Source organism: Tribolium madens, unplaced genomic scaffold (genome assembly GCF_015345945.1).
Source record: "Tribolium madens isolate multiple individuals breed KSU strain unplaced genomic scaffold, Tmad_KSU_1.1 Scaffold_1;HRSCAF=32;Tcas5.2_LG8, whole genome shotgun sequence".
Taxonomy (NCBI): Eukaryota; Metazoa; Arthropoda; class Insecta; order Coleoptera; family Tenebrionidae; genus Tribolium; species Tribolium madens.
In genome coordinates, this window is record NW_025400984.1 from 6,234,179 (window position 1) to 6,256,964 (window position 22,786).

General features: G+C 30.5%; 1 protein-coding gene and 6 non-coding genes across 9 annotated transcripts in view; all 7 read left to right on the plus strand.

Moving 5' to 3' along the window:
* The first annotated feature begins 14,316 nt into the window (after nt 1-14,316).
* The window catches only part of LOC123004333, a 14,949-nt gene continuing 6,479 nt past the window's right edge, over nt 14,317-22,786 (plus strand). For all 3 annotated transcript variants that reach the window (XM_044397549.1, XM_044397550.1, XM_044397551.1), the window contains exons 1-5: nt 14,317-14,694; nt 16,452-16,751; nt 17,863-18,095; nt 20,328-20,643; nt 20,777-21,041. In XM_044397549.1, coding sequence (XP_044253484.1) covers nt 14,455-14,694; nt 16,452-16,751; nt 17,863-18,095; nt 20,328-20,643; nt 20,777-21,041 — 1,354 coding nt within the window. In that variant the 5' untranslated portion in view covers nt 14,317-14,454. The remainder of the gene's footprint in view (nt 14,695-16,451; nt 16,752-17,862; nt 18,096-20,327; nt 20,644-20,776; nt 21,042-22,786) is intronic.
* On the plus strand, nt 20,658-20,729 carry Trnag-ucc. The gene has a single exon. It is a non-coding gene; the product is annotated as a tRNA-Gly (tRNA).
* On the plus strand, nt 21,480-21,551 carry Trnag-ucc. Its single transcript has one exon. It is a non-coding gene; the product is annotated as a tRNA-Gly (tRNA).
* Trnag-ucc lies at nt 21,625-21,696 on the plus strand. Its single transcript has one exon. It is a non-coding gene; the product is annotated as a tRNA-Gly (tRNA).
* On the plus strand, nt 21,768-21,839 carry Trnag-ucc. Its single transcript has one exon. It is a non-coding gene; the product is annotated as a tRNA-Gly (tRNA).
* Nucleotides 21,911-21,982, plus strand: Trnag-ucc. Its single transcript has one exon. It is a non-coding gene; the product is annotated as a tRNA-Gly (tRNA).
* Trnag-ucc lies at nt 22,056-22,127 on the plus strand. Its single transcript has one exon. It is a non-coding gene; the product is annotated as a tRNA-Gly (tRNA).

Below are 22,786 nucleotides of genomic sequence, written 5' to 3' on the forward strand. Positions count from 1 at the left end.
GAGATTTCGCAAATGAAAAAGTTGAAACATACATACTAAAAAAATCTCGTTTAGTTCTACTTAAAATTTGACTATTTACTTGCCGCATAGCAAGATCTGTTGGAAAGTAAATACAACCATATATAAAAAACTATAACCCAAAACATTTCACGTGCAAGAGAGGGGTTTTTTCGTTTCAATTCCTCATTCCAAAATATTTGAAGATTATCAGTATCACTTAGTTTTTTGGTGGCCCAATTTTTTGATGCTCATAAAGAAAGTCTTCCGTGATTTCGACTTTGGTCGCTTTGGCAATAAGTGTTAACACCCAACTAAATGTTACTTAAATTAACAGTTGAAATAATTATCATTTGCCCTACCAAAAAAACCATTTTGATAAAAAAAACTTTGGCTATAGGATGTTTCTTTCTTTGTTTAGAGACTATTATACACAAGTTTGTGATTACTTTCTTTAAATTCATCAAAATTTACATTTTTGAGTCTTTCTTTTGATATCTTTTTGTAGTCTAAAATTGCTTTTACTGTTTGTACAATTGCTTGTAGTGTTCGTAGAATTAGTATGTGTACCTTGAAATTTAAAAGGATATGAAAAAAGTTGAACATATCGCGGAATAAATTTTAAATATACAGGGTGAGACTTAACTTAAAGTACTTGCCCTATAATAACAAACTATAAAAAAAATATAGTTATAGTTTTTTAGTTACTGTAGTATTGCGTTATAAAAACACTATTAAACATTCAAATTTTAAATAATACCAAGATTATCATTATTTTGACCAAGCTTTGTATACTGGTAGACATCGATTTCCTTCATTTGACATTTGATAGTGACAACGAAAATAAGTTATGATCAATAACGAGGAAAATGCAAGATAAAATAAATTTCCAAAAAAATTAAAACAGTAGGTACTTTACGAAAAATTTTTTAATTAATAAGGATCGGTTTCACCTCCTCTGGAAATAGCAACGATTTATCCGCAAAAACTGTGTTTTAGGTACTTGGAACAAAAATAACTATAATAGAATTTTTTTCACTATTCGTTATTATTAGGCAAGAACTATCACTCCTGTTAAGTTTATGCATATAAGTTAAGACTCACCCTATATATTTACAACTTACAACTACAAAATATTATATTAGTTAATTACAAGTTTATAAGTAATTCTTACCATCAATTATTGTTAAAATTCAACTTTTTATATTTATTTGATTAATATGGATCTACAAAGTTAAATTACTGGTGTTTTTTTATCAATTATTGCTAAAATTCAACTTTTTATATTTATTTGATTAATATGGATCTACAAAGTTAAATTGCTGGTGTTTTTTTTAATTCGTATCATACTAACGGCACTGAAAAAGGATGTGTGTAGGTAGGTAGGTACATCAAAAACAGAAATAAAAAAATTGTAAAGTGAATTGTAATTGTTATGTGTATACAATCGCTTTTAGTATGCTCTGACACTAGCTCTGATATCATTTTTCGCACTCAATATAATATTTTTAATGCTTTTAATATTACAATTGTAATTGTTGTAACGATTGTGTAAAAATTACATATAGTTTTTCTATAGATAACAAAATATTTTAAAAGCATAAAACAAGTCCGTAGTTCTGTAAAAGTAAAATGTAGAATGAATAAAAGCTTTAAATTGTTTTTACTGTAGATGCATTTACGGATAATTTCCCATACTAAAAAATAGTTGTTTTTTTCATTTGTATTGAGTCATTGAGGTGTTTGATATCTAGAAATGGATTTTAATTTGTTAAAAATGATGTTTAAAATTGGCAAATTTTTCGCTTTGACTCCAAGTTCTCTAAAAATAAAAAAGCAAACATACATTCAAAAGATCTACGCTATTACTTTTTTCCTTGTAATTTTATTTGGAGTGATGGCTTCCATATATAGTAAAGATTTCTACCGGAATTACACACACATAAAAACTGTTCTTATATTTTTTAAAAAAACGTCGTTATTTTTCTTCGATTATTACATAATTGTGGTATCTACATTTTACAATCGAAGAATATGGAAACTATTATTGAAAAATCTTGAAACCTGTGCGAAAATCAGAAAAAACACCAGATATCGTTATTATTTCTACGGGTTTCTCGGAGTGCATTTGATTTATATGTTTATTTTAATATACAGTATATGCGTTCGATCCGACAACACAATATTTGATTTTTTGTGCAGATACCCGATTGAGTATATCCAAAAATATATTCACTTGTTTTATCAGTTATTACTTTATCTGATAACTGATTTGATTTTTATTAGATACAAGGAAATAAACCATATGATTTTGGAAAACATAAGTCGGAATCAAAATCTTTTATTTTTGATTAGAAGAACAGAAAATTTGATTCGAATTTTAAATCAAACTGTGAAATTTTATAATAATATGTTTGGTTGGTCTCTTACATTTCTGATCTTTTTTACAACTTTGGATATTCTCGATAATATTGATACCATCATGTACGAAAAATCCAAGATCATGTTTGTCCATTTGGCCTTTTTAAATCTCTTCAGGGTTGTGATGAACTTTGTTAGTGTTTGATTTAAAATAACCAGAAATGTAAGTTTTGTATTTTTAGGTTTGTTTGGTAGCTTTAATAATTTTGTGTGACTGTGTTGTTAAAGAAGCAGAGAAAATTCTTGTTCTGACTTATGAAATAAGATGGTATTATCAGCAAGTCACAATGGAAGAAAAACAAGAACTTTACGAGTTTAGTAATTTTGTCTCTCAACATTTGCCAAAATTTTCGGCTGCGAGTTTTTTCAATATAGAAAGATCAACTATTTTGAGTGTTTTAGGAACAACTTGCACATTCTTGATCATCATAGTGCAGTTTCGTAATTCATAAAGTTTTTAGATTACAAAATATTAGATAAGAAGCTCGTCTAATAGTCTAATATAGTCCGAATTAATATGAAACGCTTTCTATTTAATACAGATACAAGATGAGCTAAAGAGGTTTTTGTCATATAAAATTACAGGTTGCGTTGTTTTTTATTTTGAAATCTGTTAACTTTCTCAGATATATTAAATTACTCCAGATTACATAAATGGACACTCTGTCAAAAAGTTGATTTTTTTAACAACGGATAAACAGAAGTTTCAAATAGAGAACAAGCTCCTTATTTTATTCCTGTTTCTTGACTTCTTGATTTACGTTTGTTGCTGAAATGTGGAGGTTAAGGTGTAAAAACTAAAAATACCACACCCAGAAAACAAACAATGACCCAATTTTCTGAATGGACGCACAATTAGATACAATCTGTCGAACGCCAATCAATTTGGGCGTCCATAACTTTGAATATTTTATCAAAATTATCTAAGCCATTGTTTCGAACTAAAATGCTCTTGCAAAATATCCGCAATTAAAGTTTTGCTTTTCCAGTGCCAAGTCCTGAGGGGAAGTCGGCGAAAGTGACCTTTTCTAATTTTGAAAATGACTTGTTATAATTTTTCAGTGAATCATATTGGAATGAGCGGCAAGGTCGTTGCGGTGGCATTCAACTTAGTAATATTATATTATGCCTGAATTGTGGTCCAAACCTTTTTTCTTTAATAAAAGATCCATATCCTTGATCGTAACATGCCTACAATTGATCATTTCTCCAAAGAAAAGACATCAAATGTGGCAATAAATATCGAACAACCTTTATAAATCACCAGTAACCGATTGTATCGCTAGGTATTTCACCTATTGAACGATCTATATATTGTTTTAAAAGTTGCCAAAATTGACCCGCTTTCCGAAATAATAATCCATTTCAGTCAAAACTCACTCCTACTATCCTCAACAGAGCTTTCGCCACGACCTTGCATAAGAGCATTATTGTCTTTTAATTAATTTCGTTTGAAATAATTATTTTTCCGAAAGAGCAGGGCCGCATTAATTAAACTTGTTTTTAATACGATACAAGAGAATTAGGGATGCCACGCCCACAGATTCTTGAAATTGCTTATTAACTATGTTATTTTTCGTTTTTTTTGAAAACGTGTGCAATTTTGAAAATTTCGAACCAGTAGATATAGTTTACAACATCATAATAGCAAATTTTAATTAGAAATAAGTGTAACATTTTTTGTGTTGCCAATTATAAGTTTTGTTTATTGTTGCAACACCTATTTTTAACATGTACATAAATTTCCTTAATTGGAAAAATATACACAATTAGTTTTAGATAGATTACAATTTTTGACTCTATAATTACACCTAATAAAGTATAATCATTATTTGAGTATTAGCAAATGATTAAACTGGTCTGTTATCCTTCTTTCTTTGTTTATTTAATAAGGTGTTGTATTTTTTAACGAATTAGTTGTTTAAAGTTAATTTGAAACTTGATAAGAATGAATGCAAATAACCGCAATTTCAAAACATTTATTAGAGAAACAGACAAATACTTTTCGAAACTTTTTCCTAATAGATATAGACAATCAAAAGAACTCAAATTTTTGATACTTTCTAATTGTTTTAATTAAAACAAAATAAAAATACACGTGCAAATGAGGAACTAGCGACAGTAACTTCTTGTTGACAGGATAATTCTAATACTAAAAATGTCACAGTGTTCTAGTTAAGCAATTTACGCGTCCACCTGTGTGTTTACAATTAGTTCACTTCGATTACGTATTTTTAATGAAAATGGCATTTAACAAGTTGTACTTTCGAAAAAACAAATAATGTTTTACAATAAAAGGAAAAATATTTTCTTAGGTCCTGTTCTCTCAACTGTAATATTTTTAACCAAAAATCTCTCACAAAAATAGATTACTCAATCATTATCGGTTGTTGTTTGCGTCAAAATTCATTGTACATGCTTTGCCTTATTAAGATTTCAATTTGTTGTTAGGACCAATAAATTAATTTTCCCAATTTTTGGAGTTTATTGGTATGCAAACAATGTGCTCCTACTTGCAGGCCATGTCTGGACGTGGTCTAAAAATAAGATCCCTTTCACTTAAAATACATATTACACAAGAAGCTATTAGAAAAAACAATCGCGATAATTTATTGATTTTGAACAATGCTGCTCTAGATTCTGATCAATAACTCATTAATACAGAAGTCGGTTAGTTGAACTGAGTTGAGACGTTGTAATTACAATCGCTTATCATCGGCTGGTGATTGAATTTATTAATTTGTGACATAAATCATGACTTAGAGCAATCGACAAATTTCTTTATTTGGCGACTAATACAGATTGTTGAAAAAATATTTTACTTCAATGAGAAATAAACAAGTGACCAAAACAGTTCAAAAATAAGTTCCTTATTAAATCACATTATTATTTGTTATTATTCAGTCATTATTCATTCAAAAAATCAAGTTCAGACGAAAAATTACTCTTCTGTGAAGTGTACACAGACGCCAATTTCATGCTCTAGTGAGTAGCAGTCATGCATGCGATGCGATGGTCAGGTAATTAAGTCAATTCCATCCACTTCTTAAGACACCGTGACATAATAGTCTGCCGTCTTGTAGACAATTTCACTATTTTTACTGTTACGGTTGTTAAACTTGTTTACTGTACAAATCGAAGGTGATTCGATCTAGTTTTGGATTTTCGTGAGACTAAAGTCTGACTGTTTAGGCCAAGGACCCGACTTGAATCCGGCATACAAGTACATAATAAATTAGTAATAACACCGGTGTAAATTGCATAAATTAGACAGGGGTTTTGAATAAATGTGATCGGATGGAAATAATACCGAAAATGTAATGCAATGTCACTTGGCAATAAAAATAGAAAAGTTCGTTTACTACAACTGAAGGAATAATAGAACCTTGTTTCCGTAATTAGATTATAGTTTGGGTCTGGTATTGAGTAATTATAACGACAACTGGGTCTACACAAAAAAGAAATAAAATAAAAACAGGAATATGTAAAAATTGTGAAGAATTTATTTGACTTTGAAATTGATAAATGGGTGGTTGGTTATCAACCAACCTCTGTTTTCTTTAATATGACCTCATCCAAGGTTCTAAAACTATTCAACGTTTCCAATTTTATCTCAAAAAATGAGAAAATGTACTTGGAATGGACATTTTTAAATTTATTGTTTTCTCTACAAGATTAAATGAAAATTGCAAATGAAAATTTATTTTTACACTCCAAGAAAAACATTTTGCGTCATCCGTTGTAATAATTGTGACATTTCCTTCATTAGTCGCTTCATTAATATGCAGTGATTAGCAAGATCCTGCTGCACAAAATGTCACCAAATGTAGATTATCCCTGAAGAAGTCCTGTTTGTGACCTATATTGTCAATCTAGGACGCATTTCCATTTATGCAAATCAAGACAGAAATGAAAATAAATTAAATAAGAATATGAAAGCCGGAGACTTATACAATATTTGTTTCATAATGTGGCCCAGCCCAACATCTTTAATGATTGACGGCCAAACAGAATATTCGTCTAATGTCCACTTCGATAAATTTATTTGAAAAATTTGTAACAGTTCTGTGATCGATAATATGCAATTAAGATCAAGGCCAAAACGGGTTAAAAATTTATTTGTCGATATTTTGTAAATGAAAGTACAGTTAATTGTTAAATAATCTGATTTAAATTGTAAATTAAAAATATTTCAATATTCGATATGTCACAACATTTTTCGTTTTACGATTTTTTTAACTATTAATAGTGATCTATTTCCTGTCAAATGCTGGCTATAAATTTATCAATACGTAATTTAATTACACCTAATGACTGATTTAGTAATTTTATAATTTCTAAGTAAATTGTAATATTTAGGGCACGAGCCACGATAATGAGATATTCAAAGCAACTTTATGATTTGTTACTTGTAGACAACAGTCCATTTAGATATAAATACCATACCGATTGACATATTGCCTTAAAATGCTAAGTGAGTTGAAGAAATAAGTCCAAATGAGTAAGGCAATATCGCAGACAAGTCATTTATTTGATTATTATTGATTAATAAATATTAATAGTTGATAAAAAAATTATAGGGAATTTTATTGACGTGAGACTTGCGGTTAAATGCTTTAGGTTTTATCATAAGTTGTAATTAATGATACAAAGTAGTAATCGTCTAGTTCTAGTCTGCATATTTTAGCGGTTTCTTGTTTTCAGAAACAATTAAACAAAACTACTCGCATGGAAAAAATTACATTTTAGTTACATGTGGTTAATAACAAACATAATTAATGATGGTGAGAGATTTAGAGGACAAAGGTTACAAATTATATGTGCGTGTTAAAGCTTTCATTATCTGATCTGATCAGATTAACATAAGTAATAGATAAAGTGTAATTTGTCAAAAGGTGATGAATTTACGGCCATAACCTATATAATTTTACGACAAAAATTAATAAAGTGTTATTTTAAATAAGTGCCAGATAAATTATCAAATAAGGGAAATTAGAACAATCTGAAAATAACTAAAAGTACGTTAAGAGGTAGTCTATTTCATTTTATTTGGAGAGATTTTTTTATATTTCATTTTTTCTTTCTCTCTAGTTATTATTTGATGCTTTATTATTACAATCACTTTACCGCAAAACTAGTTTATCAAAATACCCAAAAGCAAATATGAATCGTTCTCCACATACCTATTATTGAACGACCTTTACATATCATGTAAATTTATTTCATGAGAACTGAAATTCTGAAGTATTTATTCTTCATTACTATGTTAGAGAGTTGTTTCAGTAATATTATTTATGTATTGTTATAAATTTTGTAAAATATAATGTTATACTTACATTTTACATACCAATTATTTTACTCTTTTCCTTTATTATAAATTGTAACATGAGACCATTTTGAAAACAAGTTTCTGTATAATATTTATAATTTATTAGATGTTCTGACAAAGTTATCAATTGTGTGGGCGTTTATGAATGTAGCAAGGTGTAAAATGAGTAATGGTAATGTCTGTTACAATTATGATTCTAATAATAAATTAGAAACCTATATTTATATCTTAATTTTATTTATTGGATTGTTCTATTATTTTGTTTTGTTTTACAAAAAAAAAAACTGTTTAAATAAATTCAAGTGCAATTTACCTAAATTTTAGTTCTCCACTTTACTAAAATTTCCTTCTAAAGCGATTTCGTAAAGGATCTCATGTATACTATGCATATTTTCTGAAATAATATAAACTAATATCATTAGGTAGATCTGAATTATCATTTAGAGGTTCGTGTGAATATTTTCCAATTAACACTTAATGAAAGTTTCTTTCATAATAAGCGATAATGGACTTGCACCATTTTACACAATTTTAAATTTCCCACAAGTACTGCTGAATGGCAAGTATTTAAATAAAGCACCAATTTATTTGTTTATTTGAATTAAACAAGACTGATCCGAGACTATCGAATATGTGTCAAGAGCAAGTTTAATACCATCCCACACAATCCGGCGCTAAGTAAACACAAAAAAAGAGGTTGAAATTAGTAAGAAATTCATTTTTATGCAATTTTGGCCCCAACCTTGGATAATTCGTATCAGGCTTAAAGTCAAATTAGAGTTAAAAATATTTGTCATTGCCACAAGACAAAGTGTTAATCTGGTACAAGAGTTACATAAGCGCCATATTAGTCGCAATCGCTTTCTTCGTGCCCACGCTGTGTACAGAGTGTTCAAATAAAGACGTCAGCAAGGCATTGTTCAAAGATCCGATTAGATCGTAGATGAATGCATTAGCTTTTGTGTGGAAATTTCTAAATTACTAATCCATAATAATAATCAAAGATGATTGATTTGCCACTAGGTCACTGTTTTCAACCGCAGATTCAAATAACAGGTTTTAACGGAAATGTCTATTTAAAACGTTGTTGTCATAATATTTTTACCTTGAATGATTTATGAGTTCCTATAAATTTTTTAAATTAATATAAATCGTTCATTACGAAACGGTTAATAAATAAAGAAAAATTTTGCATTCTGCCATTTGTGGGTCACTTTCGATTCTCATAAATTTTAAAATTTTTATTGGTTTTCCGATCAGAAATCCTGAAGTGTAACAGCAGGGAGAACAATGGGGAATTAATATCAGGCTTGTTGTGTGTAAGCATAACTGGTCATGTGTCAGAAGAATATCATAATGATGATTTACTGCAGTGGCATAACAAGAACAAGGAGATTCATGAAACATAACTAGACATTGTAAGAAAGATTAACGAAGAAAAATGACTCAAGACAGTAAGACAATAAGAAAAATATGTAGGCATTAAAATTTGCTTGCAATTTTTTCAAGTAAATATTTGAACTTCTTCTTGGATCTTTGGAAACGATGAACAAAAACACGATTAGCCCGTCACACCAAACTTTTATTTTAATAGCACAACGCGTTTCAACCACAAAGTGGTCATCCTCAGGTGAGAATAAAAGTTTGGTGTGACAGGCTAATCGTGTTTTTGTTCATAAATATTTGAAGACACATCAAAAATAGAAATTGTTACTTGTGTGTAATTAATAGTTATTATTTTTTGTGCTTGAATTCAAGTCTTTTAATTATTATACGTGCCTAGTACTAACTCTGGTATGTTAAGATAAAGTCGTTATAACATTTAAAGAATCTTTTTATTCCACAGAAACACCTATTTTTCGTAAGAATATAAAAACTTTAATTTTTATTATAAAGTACGTATATTCTTTATACAACGATTTAATACAATGCAGTAATTAGTTTCTAATTGAAATTACGATATGTTCATTTAGGGAAAATATGTATATACATAATTACAAACACCTGACTATAAATTGTAATCGTATGAGTAATTTGATTTGTTTATAATATTTCGAAATATTAAATTGAGATTCATTTTAAACAACCCCGTTTGTAATCTTATTTATGTATTAATTTTTTGTATTTATCTTTAATATATTTAAAATTTCTTGTCAACCAAAGCTTCCTTGTTGTGTAATTCTATATTGTCAACACTATTTCGGTGAAATATTTCCATATTGCCAGTAGTGACTGATATATGACACATTTAACTTTTACTACTTATGTTTTTGTATCTTTTGTATATAATTAAAAATGTTTTAAGGCCATTAGTGTTATAAAATCAGATATTATAAAATTTATTGTGCAAAATAAAAGTTATAAAGGTTTTTCTTGTTACGTTCACTTTCATCCCATTCTTCATCACGATTGATATGTTTCCAATTAAACACAACTTTAATTTCTATATGCCTTTCTTTATAACCCAGATTGGTGACAGATTTAACAATTTAATAATCGAGCTGGAACCAAACAAATCGTTAAAATATCAAAAAACTTAATAATTAATATTTCCAAATCTGAATATTTAAAACTAAAAAACTAGTTTGGAATTCCAAATTAATCACTTAAAACAATTTCCATAATTATGCCGCTATTTGCATAGTTTATTGTTTCACTGGTTCCGAGCAGATTTCGCCTTTTTGGTTCGCTTACCTTGATTTCATTTGTTGTTCAGAAAAACACAAGTTTTGAAAATTGTCAACTCGTGACTGTGTGTAAATCCCACATATGATAATAATAAAATTCGAATCGGTACCAATCCGATTCTTACATAATATCCACTTTCCCTATAATCGCACAACAAGGCGAAATTCCTTGTAATGCAGAAGACAAAAATAAAAATCAGCAATTGGGTGTTTTGCTTCAATCCGGCTCCAGGTGTTGTTGCAAAACGGCGTTAGTCACCAAATCAAATTCCGGGATCCGGGTGTGTTACTAAAGCGGGGCAATTAATAGCAAGAATTCGGACTTTGCAGTGTTGAAATGTGCACTTCGGTCACGACAGTCTGGTCCTCTGGATTATGCAACAAGCTGGAAACTGGGCCAATTGCACTTTGTGGTCAAGAAAATCCCAGGCAGGAAACAGCTAAAAAATTGCTAGAAAATTAATCAGTTTTGGTAAAAATGTCAAGGTTGGGTGGTGTTTTTTGGACAATGCAACAGTGTGGGAAATTTTCTCAAGATGGACATGGGAGATTGCAAACCATCGTAGGTGTTAGAATTTTTAAAAAGTGAAACTGATCCACATGGTATATTTGATGGGTTACGAGTATAAGCATGGAGCAGGTGCATGGGTCCGAATATTGATGAACTGGTCGGAGAAGAGACAAGAAAGTGATTTCCTTTTGATAACCTTTATTTATGCAATGTTCTCACGGATGGCATAATACCATGATATTTTGATGACAGAAGGACTACATAATACGATTAAGAGGAAATTTGATACATTTTCTCTGACAAAAATTAGACGTAGCAATAATAATTTATTATAATTAACTTTGTTCAAATTTAATTAATATGCAAAGTAACTTGTAATTTTTTATGTAACCTAAAAATAAAATTAACATAACACATTTAGTGGTTTATGGACGGTAGTGCAGTAAAGTATGTTTAATAGCAATATCTGAGATCACTGTGGACGTGATTTCGAAACAGATTGATTTTGTCTAAGGATTTCCAAAACTGATCACTTTTAAATATGTAATATGTACTTACATACTGATAATTTTTACCATTATCCATAAAAAAAAATGATTCTATATCTGAAGACATGGTGACAACCAGGGCCGTAATGTTTGTTCCCAAGAAATTCAACTAATTTTAATACAGTGTGTCCCCGGATGGGTGAAACGGCTCGTGTAAAAAAATAAAAAATTAAATTAAATTAAAATAAATTTTCATTTTTTATAGTCCGGTCAAATTAGTCATAAAAATAGTGGTCGAATAACGAAAATTCCGACAGAGCTAAATTTTGGTGGAGACCTTGGGTAAACCATTAGAAATAAAGTGTCAAAAGTCCCCATCGATCCCATGTGTGCTAAAAAAGTTATTCGGGGTCAAAGGTCAATATTTGACGTTTTTTAGATTTTTTTCGAAAACGGCAAGTTTTATCAAAAAAGTAGCTCAGACGAAAATTATAGATCTTAAAATTATCTACAAAATGGTCTTTATACTTTTTTTCCAAGAATCACCATTCCTGAGATATCGCGATTTTGAAAGTTGAAGGAGTAACGTTCTACATCATATGCACATACAGAGTGCGCCAGAACTCGCGCCCCAAAGACAAATGCCATGTAGGGTAAGGTACCAGGAACATAAAAAAAAATTAAAAAAATTCTATCTATAAAAATTTCGAAGTTATGAGAGTTTAAATTTTGCACTTTGACTCTTATTTATTTCTGTAGGATAAATAATTTTCCACGTTTTTTTGCTACAGGTTATTAGAAAAGGAAACAAAGAAGCTGTATCCTAAGTTGTAACTCTGTTTAATATTATTTGTAGCTTTTATTGACAAAATTTTTGTACCTTTATCAAATAATTATAAAAAAACATATACAAGGTCATCAGTATTATTAAATAGACATAAAGAAATGACAAATGTCAAAAAATAAATGTCAAAATTTTTTGACAGATAGAATTTTTTAAACATTTTTTCAGTACTCTGGGGACTACCCAATTACTCCCTTTCAAGGAAATGCGCGATTATTTTAACAACCCGTATGAATTACAAATAAATTCTTTTTAATTCTAATGGAATCGAGATATTTATAAGTTTAATGAAGTAGAAGAAAAATTTCAAGTAAAATAAGATACCAGGAACATAAAAAAAATGTTTAAAAAATTTGACATTTGTTTTTTGACATTTGACTATTTTTTATGTCTATTTAATAATACTGATGATTTTGTATATGTTTTTTTACAATTATCTAGTAAAGGTACAAAAGTTTTGCCAATAAAAGCCACAAATAACATTGAACAGAGTTACAATTTAGGACACAGCTTTTTTGTTTCTTCTTCTAATGGCCTGTAGCAAAAAAACTTGGAAAATTATTTTCCCTACAGAAATAAATAGAGTCAAAGTGCAAAATTTAAACTCTCATAACTTTGAAACTTTTATAGATAGATTTTTTTTTTAATTTTTTCTATGTTTGTGGTACCTTACCCTACATGGCATTTGTCTTTGAAGCGGGAGTTCTGACGCACTCTGTATGTGCATACCATGTAGAACGTGACTCCTTCAACTTTTAGAATCGCGATATCTCAGGAATGGTGATTGTTAGAAAAAAAGTATAAGGACCATTTTGTAGATAATTTCAAGATCTATATTTTTTGTCTGGGCTACTTTTTTGATAAAACTTACCGTTTTCGAAAAAAACCTAAAAAACGTCAAATTTCGACCTTTGACCCCGAATAACTTTTTTAGCACACATGGGATCGATGGGGACTTTTGATACTTTATTCCTAATGGTGTACTCAATATCTCCACCAAAATTTAGCTCTGTCGGAATTTTAGTTATTTAAAATGTTTATTTTGACCGGACTATTAGGGTTTAGTCTGCTTGGTTAAAGACTACCTAATTTCTAACATAATTTTAGTTTTGAAAAATCATATTTGGCCCATGATTTTGAAATTTGATATAGGGGCTTAAATGTTGATTCTGAATAACTTTTCTTAATAATTTTTTGTTGTAGGTATTTGCCACATAAAAGGTACTTTATTGAAAAATAGGCATACCTACTTAATTTTTCAAAACTAAAATTATGTTAGTAATTAATGATTAATCTTTAACCAAGCAGAGCTGGACCCCAAAAAATTAAAATTTAAATCATTTTTTTTTATCTTTCACAAGAGTCGTTTCACTTATCCGAGGACACTCTTAATTAAGAAATTTTATCAAAAATGGTAAGAAACAGAAAGCTTATTCAGATTTAATTTTTTTGTTGATTTCTGAGATAAAGTAAACTAGAATTTTGTTTTTTTTTTATTTTTTGCTCTAATACATTCATAATTTAGAAAATATACTTTTTTTCTTATTTTTATTCACCTATATTTGTTTTACTTTATTTATTTTATATTACTTTTTGTTTAGTCTACTGTGAATAAAAAAAGTATAGTATATTTGTAAACAATCTCTTTTTACTCTCGCTTCTAAATTATTCATGAAATCTGAGTAAAAATAGGAAAGATCCGGCTTCAACTTCCACCCACAAAGTCATGCACGAATCGCTAATGAAGCCCGTAATTACTCACTTGTTAACCTTAATTAAATTGAAACATTATTATTCACCTAAAAACCATTTTTACACATTGATCCATATATTAGCATTCAAATTCAAGCCCCGTGCTTACATCAGTCGTTTTCCGATGAAATCATAAACACAAGACATTTAAAAGCACCGCTATGTCCTCCAACCGCCACCAACACCAAACTTCACATCTGAATCACTTTTCCCTCTTACCGATTCAGGGAGAACACCCTACTTTAGCACAAGTGACCGTCAAAGGATCAGTTAATCTTCGGCGATCGGCTTAATAAGATCGGCCGCCAAAAAAGAGCGAAATCACTTTCAGTTTCGCAGTGACTTCAACGGTAGATCAACACATGTGCGCGGGATGAGGAGACTTTGATCATTTTTGTTGTTTGAAACGTATCAAAGTTGACGAAATGAATTTTTTAAGTGCCATATTTTTTATTTTTGTCGCGGTCAGTGGGGCCACGGGGGAGTGTCCCACGAAAAAAACTCAATCGAAATTGATTTGTTATTATAGTAAATTGACACAAGCCGATTCGTGTAAATGTTCACATGTTATCTTGCCTGCGGATGCCGATATCAAATCCATCGATAGGTTCAGAGAGCACGCCAAAGGGGTCAAAATTTTGATCACCGTCAACGAATTCAATCAGGTAAATGACTAAAACATTAGTAGTAGGCGAAGGTTTGAAGCGAAGAATTAGAATTCATTCATTCATTATTCAAAAATTCTTCACTGAGGTCGTATCATAAATAATTTTTATGCTATTGTTGTACTACCTTTTGATGTCATCTATAAAAATTCAATTTTATTTCAAACACTCATTTTTAAGTTATGTACAAGTACCTATAATCCTATTTTTAAAATTATTTTATTGTTTCCAAAAAAAATACAAAAGTCAAAAAATATAGATGTTCTTTTCCTATCATATCTTTTATCTTAACTAAAATGATTAAACTTAAAAAAAAATGACTTCGAGATAATAATTTAAAGACAATAAAAATACATAAATCTACTTTTTGGAAAATCTAGATTTCATAATGTTTTCTTGAAATATTGAAGGTTTAATAATTCTTCTTGTCCATTTTTATCAAATATCTTGCATGTAGTCACACAAAAAAATAAAAATCCCATTTACACAAGTTAGAAATCAAAGTAATAATAATAAAATCTTATTACTTTAATTACCTTAATTTTAAGGAATTATCATATTTTTACGAATAAAATGTCGAACGATTTTGCACAAATGATGTAAATATGGAACACTTCTCTAACAGAAGCAAAAAATAAATAACAAAACCCTGCAGTCTAAATAAATTCCCTTGATTTTGCTGACATTTCACTCTTTAATTACAATTCGGTTGATTTTCTATATTTGGTTAAATTAGTCGTAAAACTGGTCACACTAAAGTTACGCTTGATTGAATGGTGTGCTAAATATTTGAATCATGTTTATCTTAACGATTTATGGGTGGTAATGAACTTAAATTTTTTATAATAAATCAAGTGATGGTCTTCAATTATCATTTTTAACATTTGGAAGAAAAAAATGTCAAAGAAAATTATGTAGCGATGAATCAAGGTTGATTTTGATGAAAGTTCAAACAATTTTGACATATAAGGTAAGGAAAGATGATAATGGAAAGGAGAGTGTCCCCTAGTTGTGATTAATATTGTATTAAAAGTAAGAGTAGATAAAGATTAGATAAAATGAAAGTGATAGTAATTATTTTAAATTGGTGCAGGTTAACATGACGTTAGTTTGACCCTTAAGGCAATCTCCATCGTTGAATTTTTTTTTATTCATTACTGAATTACCATTTTAAAAAAACGACAATAAAGCTCAATAAAAGTAAAACTTGCATTTTTAATGACACTTGTTTTAATTAAAAGCGTGGTGACCATCCTTATAAGTACACGCCCTAAAAAAATATAAATAAAATCACTTTTTATTAGAAAATAATTAATCTGTAGAAATCAGCGTTTCCATTTTTACTTCATTATTTTGCATTAATATCTTAACTGCTTCACCCACGGCAGATAATAAAATTGAATTATATCTTTAGACTTGAAATTGTTTACATCTATCTCTTCCTAATCTTTAATAATTTTTCCTATTTTATATGATTTTGTATTTTTTTTTATTCAGATGTAGGATTAATTAAATTTTTTCAAACCATCTAAAATTAATCAACAGAACGCTATTTAGTATAGGTATGGTATAAATTCTCTTTATTTTTAAAAAAATTTCAATTAATTCATTTACTTTGGCTATCTTTTAGAAACCTCATAATAGATTGTAATTAAATTTTTCATCGATAGCCGAAGTCTACGCAGTACAAAGCTTCAATTACTATCACAAAATCGAATCTGGCATGCCTTTCATTTAACTTTATTCTTCTTTTCCAGGGATTGGTCAACATACTGAAAAGCAGTAAAGTGGACGGTATTGAAATCAACCTAAAGAAACTCGACTCGAAAAACGACATCAGCGACTTCATCTCAACCGTCCGAAGCAAACTCGGAGCCAACTTATATATTGTCCTTTCTGTTCCTTCAAAAGCCGAGACCTTGGCGAAATACTTCGACTTTAAGGCTTTGAGCAAAAATGCGGATTTGTTCATCTTGCGAACCGCTTTTCTTGGAGCTTCCAAGAATGTTACTTTCCACCCTAGTCGACTTTCCGGACTTTGGGACATGCAAAATACTGTAAGTGTTATGAAAGAGAGAGAAAGTGAGTTAGAAAAATTTACAAATATATTTTTAAGTATGAGTAATACAGAGCGAAATTCTTCCGGCGAGATTAAAAATTTCGATTTTTCCGGTTTGTGATGATTTGTAACAATGCATCTGCAGGAACTGAAGCAGAACTGTTTTGTGCTTCTGCACTATCATGAAGTATCTGATTTGAATAATATTAATTGGAAATTCACCTTCACTCCCTATTGTTTAAAAAATGTGCATCTGGCTGAAGTTGTAGCAAAAATGCAGATGTAGGAAGTGAAGATAATTTCAGTGTTAAGTAATTCTAAAAATCAATGACAAAATACTATCGCTTTTCAAATCCTTGGGTCTCGTTACTAAAATTTGTAAATGACATATCCATTGTGATGGAATAATAAATCAGATTATGCAGACAAGGTGATGTGTGTACATATGTATACATAATGATTTATATTCAGTTACTCCTTCACGCCACCTTTGCAACTTATTGTTATTCATTTTAAATATATTTAGATAGCTTCTGTTTACTTATTTTCTTTAAATTTATTTCAAGTATTTAATTCTATAAATATAATTAATACAAATATACTGAGCGCGTTGATAATCAAGACTGCAATAGCTAAACGATCGATCGTTTCGAAGTCGAATTCAAAATTTGTTTTAAAGAAATTGAAACAATTGCAATTTAAACCCGTTGAAAGACGATTTGTTTCCCCTAAAAATCGAGTGGGAATAAGACCACAAATGTTTATAAGTCACGGCTACGCCTTTTTGAGCACTGTAATTAATTTCTTTGACGTTTCTATATTTCACATTACTGCTAATTTCTACGTCAAGGTCATTCTTTGCACACACCGTCACATAAATAAAATCAAAAACCAACAAAAGCCTACACTTTTTATCCTTTTATAAACTGAAACACCATCCAGACGACTACAGCTCATGCACTTACGTAATTGTCCATAAAAGGCTTCGAGTATAACAACCTCGCAAATTGTTACCATGTCACCATAAATATTCATAAAATAGATCCGGCATATCGCCATTATTACCTATTTGGGTGGGAAATATGACTATGGTTGGTTTTGCCTTCCAGGATTCCGTGGTGGATTTGGTGAGCGGTCTAGGGGCCCCCTTGTCCAAATTGGTGATTACAGCACCTGTTCAAGCTTTCAAGTTCAAACTCCAAGATGAAAAACATACAGCTCCGGGAAGTCCGGCTTTGGAAGTGCAGTCCATCACGAGAGATGAGCTTTGTAATGTTATGGGAAATGGGGGGAATTGGACGTTGGAGAGGGACCAGGACCAAACTGGGCCCTATATATTTAGGTAATAATGTTTTCGTGCATCAAACTTTTAAAAAACAGAATATTTTGTAAATAAAATATAAAGACAAAAAATAATAAAATGTATGGCTAGTAAAAAATCATTAACAAAAATTAAAATTACAATTAATAAATTAAAGACTATAAAATATTAAAGAATATTAGTTAATAGATTATAAAATATTAAAGATATTAAAAAAAAATGCTTTTTCAAGTAATTTTTTGAATTTCTTTGAATTATTGATAGCAATAATAAAAATTCATGTGTGTATCGAAAGTCGTTTATTAAAAAAAATAAAAAGAAATAAAAAAAAATAAATTTGGAAAATTGTTGTATAATGTATCTCCTGAAAAGTTCCCATTTCAATATTTTTGTTATTCTTTGTCCGATTTTGACGAATTTTTGTTCGGCTTAAAGAACAAACTTTGTAGAACATTAAAATTTAATTCAATAACATTTCTAGTTTTGTCTTGTAAATGTTATACCTAAAAGACGAGAGCACTGTTTTTTACTTTTTTATACTGAGCTGTAGTGTGCAACAGAGACAAAATTAAGTTTTTACTTATTTCAAATTATTACCCGTTCTTTTCTGAATAAGAACCAATATAAGAACCAATAAGAACCGATATATAGGCGGTTTGGTTAAATTTATACCTCTTACTTGTGTTTATTTTAATATTAGAAATTTATATTTGTGTGGTATCCCCTTTTTGAGAGGTTTTTATTCTGTATCAAAATTTTATCTTCTGGTACCCCAGTAATACAGAGCATTGAAAAAGACGTTGCTTTTCTAATGTTACTAATATTCCTTCAGAAAGTAGGCTACATAAAAAGGAAGTTAAACCGAAAATTATTGCTTATGAGCACAATTACGTTTTTGAGTACAAAAAATCTGAAAAACTCAAAAGGATAATAAGCAAAACGATTAATTATTGGAAGCTTCCATGCGCCTATTTCAACGTTTTGGCACATTCGGCCTACTTAATACGAACATTCATTGAAATCGGAAATGTAATGCTTTTTTTGAAGGTTTATATCTCTCAAGTCTCAAAAATTAAAATTATGGAAAATGTGGTACATAATTCAGAAAAGAATGGTCAATAATTTGAAATCAGTAAAAACTTAAGTTTGTCTCTGTCGCACCCCACAGCTCAGTATAAGTAAAAAAAAGAGTGCCTTCGTCTTTGGAGTATCACATTTAGAAGATTAAACTAGAAATGTTATTGAATTAAATTACAATGATCTACAAAGTTTTTTCTCTAAGCCAAACAGAAATCCGACAAAGAATAGGTAAGAAAAATAGTGCAATGTCAAAAATCGCAAAATTTTAGTTGTCCGGTTAATTTTGGCGGCCAGTGTATGTAAAATTGTAGCTAATAATAAATTGCATAATGTTGTTCATTTAATGATCGGTTGGTACATAAAATTTTTACATCAAAAGAAAAATCGTTGTTTTCTAAATACAGTTATGTTTAATTTGGGTTAATTACACTCACCTTAATTCAAGTAATTATATTATTATTTAAAATAAGTACCTACTCATATTTTAAGAATGTTTAGTAATACATAGATAATTTTAATGTTTCATATAAATGCATGTACAAAAGAATCTTTTCTTTTAATATCCACTCCAAAATGCTGTCGACACTCAAAGCTAAATGTGTAAAAACGCCTTAAGTTTCTGCGATTATTGGCAACGATTTGTAAGATATTAATCAAGCTGAAAATCCTTCTATTGCTTACGGCAGTATTTCGTCAAATTCGAATGATTTGACTATTGTTTATTGCCACTGCCATGGCCCGCGTACCGAATTCATGGTAGAACAATCACCAGGGGCAATGTCGTATTAGGTGTTTGCTTCTAAAGTCTCCGAAGTGGAGCAAATTGCGAAAGTCTATAATCTTATACAATAATAATTTACCATGACACACCTGCACACACTGACTATTCGGAGTCAAATAGGATCGGCTTTTGAAATAGTGCGTTGAATACCTTTCATCAGGATCAATTAAAAATATTCTTTCATAACTCGCTGCATGCGTTTAACTGTTTTTCGAAAAATCATTCATGGGCGAAATAAAAAAATTAAGGTTGATGTCCTTGCTTGGAGCTAAGAACTGTTAAAACTAAGTGCAGAAACATGACATCTCGAAATTTATTGCTGGAATTTTAGAGCGAAAGTGCATTTTTCCAATAAAAATCTTTAATTTTATTTTTTATTAATTTATTTATAGTAAAGACCAATGGATTGCTTTCGACGACTCTACGAGCATCGACATCAAAGCTAAATACGCAAGAGTTCGAGGATTGGCCGGAATGGCCCTTAAAGACCTTTCGCAAGACGGCGGTACTAAGTGCGAAAGCTCTATCCTTGATGCAGCTTTCACGGGTTTGTCTCGCCAAGCTCGTGCCCCACGTGGTGCCGTTTTGCATTCCTTGGAACGTGAAATTCTGGAAACATCAGCTCGACCCCTGGACAGCATCCAAGTGTCTCCTTACCGAATTTCCAGAGTAATAGATGTAGAGGGAAACGTGCACGTGATTAGAAAGGTACTCGTTCAAGTGCGATGGTGGTGTAATGGTCAGCATAGTTGCCTTCCAAGCAGTTGATCCGGGTTCGATTCCCGGCCATCGCAATGTTTTTTTTTTCATATAAATAAATATATTTATTTCGTTTTTTAAGGATACAAGGACCGAGTTTGAATGTTCGCGTCAAGGATATTTTGTCCATCCTCGGTCCTGTGGCCGGTTCTACCGTTGTGTCAAATTCGATCAACTTTCCGACGAATTTAGCGTTTTCGAATTCGATTGTCCTGCAGGATTGGCTTTTGACAGTCGAGTGGAGGTGTGTGTTTGGCCCGGAAGTTTGCCTCATGCTTCCGCTTGTGCAGGAAGTAGTGAAATTGCACCCGTGCCTCGGGAACGATTCGTTTGTCCCAATGAACCAGGTGAGAGGAGGATGTTAATCTAATCTGTTTTTTATTCCTATTGGGTTACTGCATTTGGAAATTCCTATTATGTAAATCGCTTTTGTAACACTTTTTGTCGTTGAGCTACTGATGCAGTTTTAGGTATTTTAATTAGTGTCAGTTTAGTCGTGCATAAGTGAGAGAATTATTTTTGGATTACGCACAGACTTGATATGTAATTGGACTTTTTGCATTACTCAATAGGTGAAATAAATTTAAGCTTCAACTGTACTTTTTATCGAAAATATTAGTTCTATTTTATTTTATAGTACAACTTCTAGTGTAAAATTATCACAAGTAAAATATATGATTGGTTATGAATGATTATTGCACAAAACCGAATAGATTTCAATTTCCATTGAACTCATAATTTTTTTATTTAAATGTGTAGAATTGTGAAATAACCAGAAACCATAGGCGATGGTGGTGTAATGGTTAGCATAGTTGCCTTCCAAGCAGTTGATCCGAGTTCGATTCTCGGCCATCGCACAAACTTATTTTTAATAAAAACTCTTACTCATAATTATTTACAATACAAATGTAAAATAACCAGAAACCATCGGCGATGGTGGTGTAATGGTTAGCATAGTTGCCTTCCAAGCAGTTGATCCGAGTCCGATTCTCGGCCATCGCACACTTATTTTTAATTAAAACCATTACTCATAATTATTTACAATAGAAATGTGAAATAACCAGACACCATAGGCGATGGTGGTGTAATGGTTAGCATAGTTGCCTTCCAAGCAGTTGATCCGAGTTCGATTCTCGGCCATCGCAAACTTATTTTTAATTAAAACTATTACTCATAATTATTTACAATAGAGACGTGAAATAACCAGAAACCATCGGCGATGGTGGTGTAATGGTTAGCATAATTGCCTTCCAAGCAGTTGATCCGAGTTCGATTCTCGGCCATCGCACAAACTTATTTTTAATTAAAACTTTTACTCATAATTATTTACAATAGAAATGTGAAATAACCAGGAACCATCGGCGATGGTGGTGTAATGGTTAGCATGGTTGCCTTCCAAGCAGTTGATCCGCGTTCGATTCTCGGCCATCGCACAAACTTATTTTTAATTAAAACTTTTACTCATAATTATTTACAATAGAAATGTGAAATAACCAGAAACCATAGGCGATGGTGGTGTAATGGTTAGCATAGTTGATTTCTCGGCCATCGCATAACTTTATTTTATATTTAAAACGTTACACAAAATTAATACAACAAGATTCTAAAATAATCAGAAAAGTAGGTAGTTTTTATAGTAAAATCATAATAAACTGGTTAGTCCGGTCAAAATAAACATTTGAAATAACTAAAATTCCGACAGAGCTAAATTTTGGTGGAGATATTGAGTACACCATTAGGAATAAAGTGTCAAAAGTCCCCATCGATCCCATGTGTGCTAAAAAAGTTATTCGGGGTCAAAGGTCGAAATTTGACGTTTTTTAAATTTTTTTCGAAAACGATAAGTTTTATCAAAAAAGTAGCCCAGTCAAAAAATATAGATCTTGAAATTATCTACAAAATGGTCCTTATACTTTTTTTCTAACAATCACCATTCCTGAGATATCGCGATTCTAAAAGTTGAAGGAGTCACGTTCTACATGGTATGCACATACAGAGTGCGTCAGAACTCCCGCTTCAAAGACAAATGCCATGTAGGGTAAGGTACCACAAACATAGAAAAAATTTAAAAAAAAAATCTATCTATAAAAGT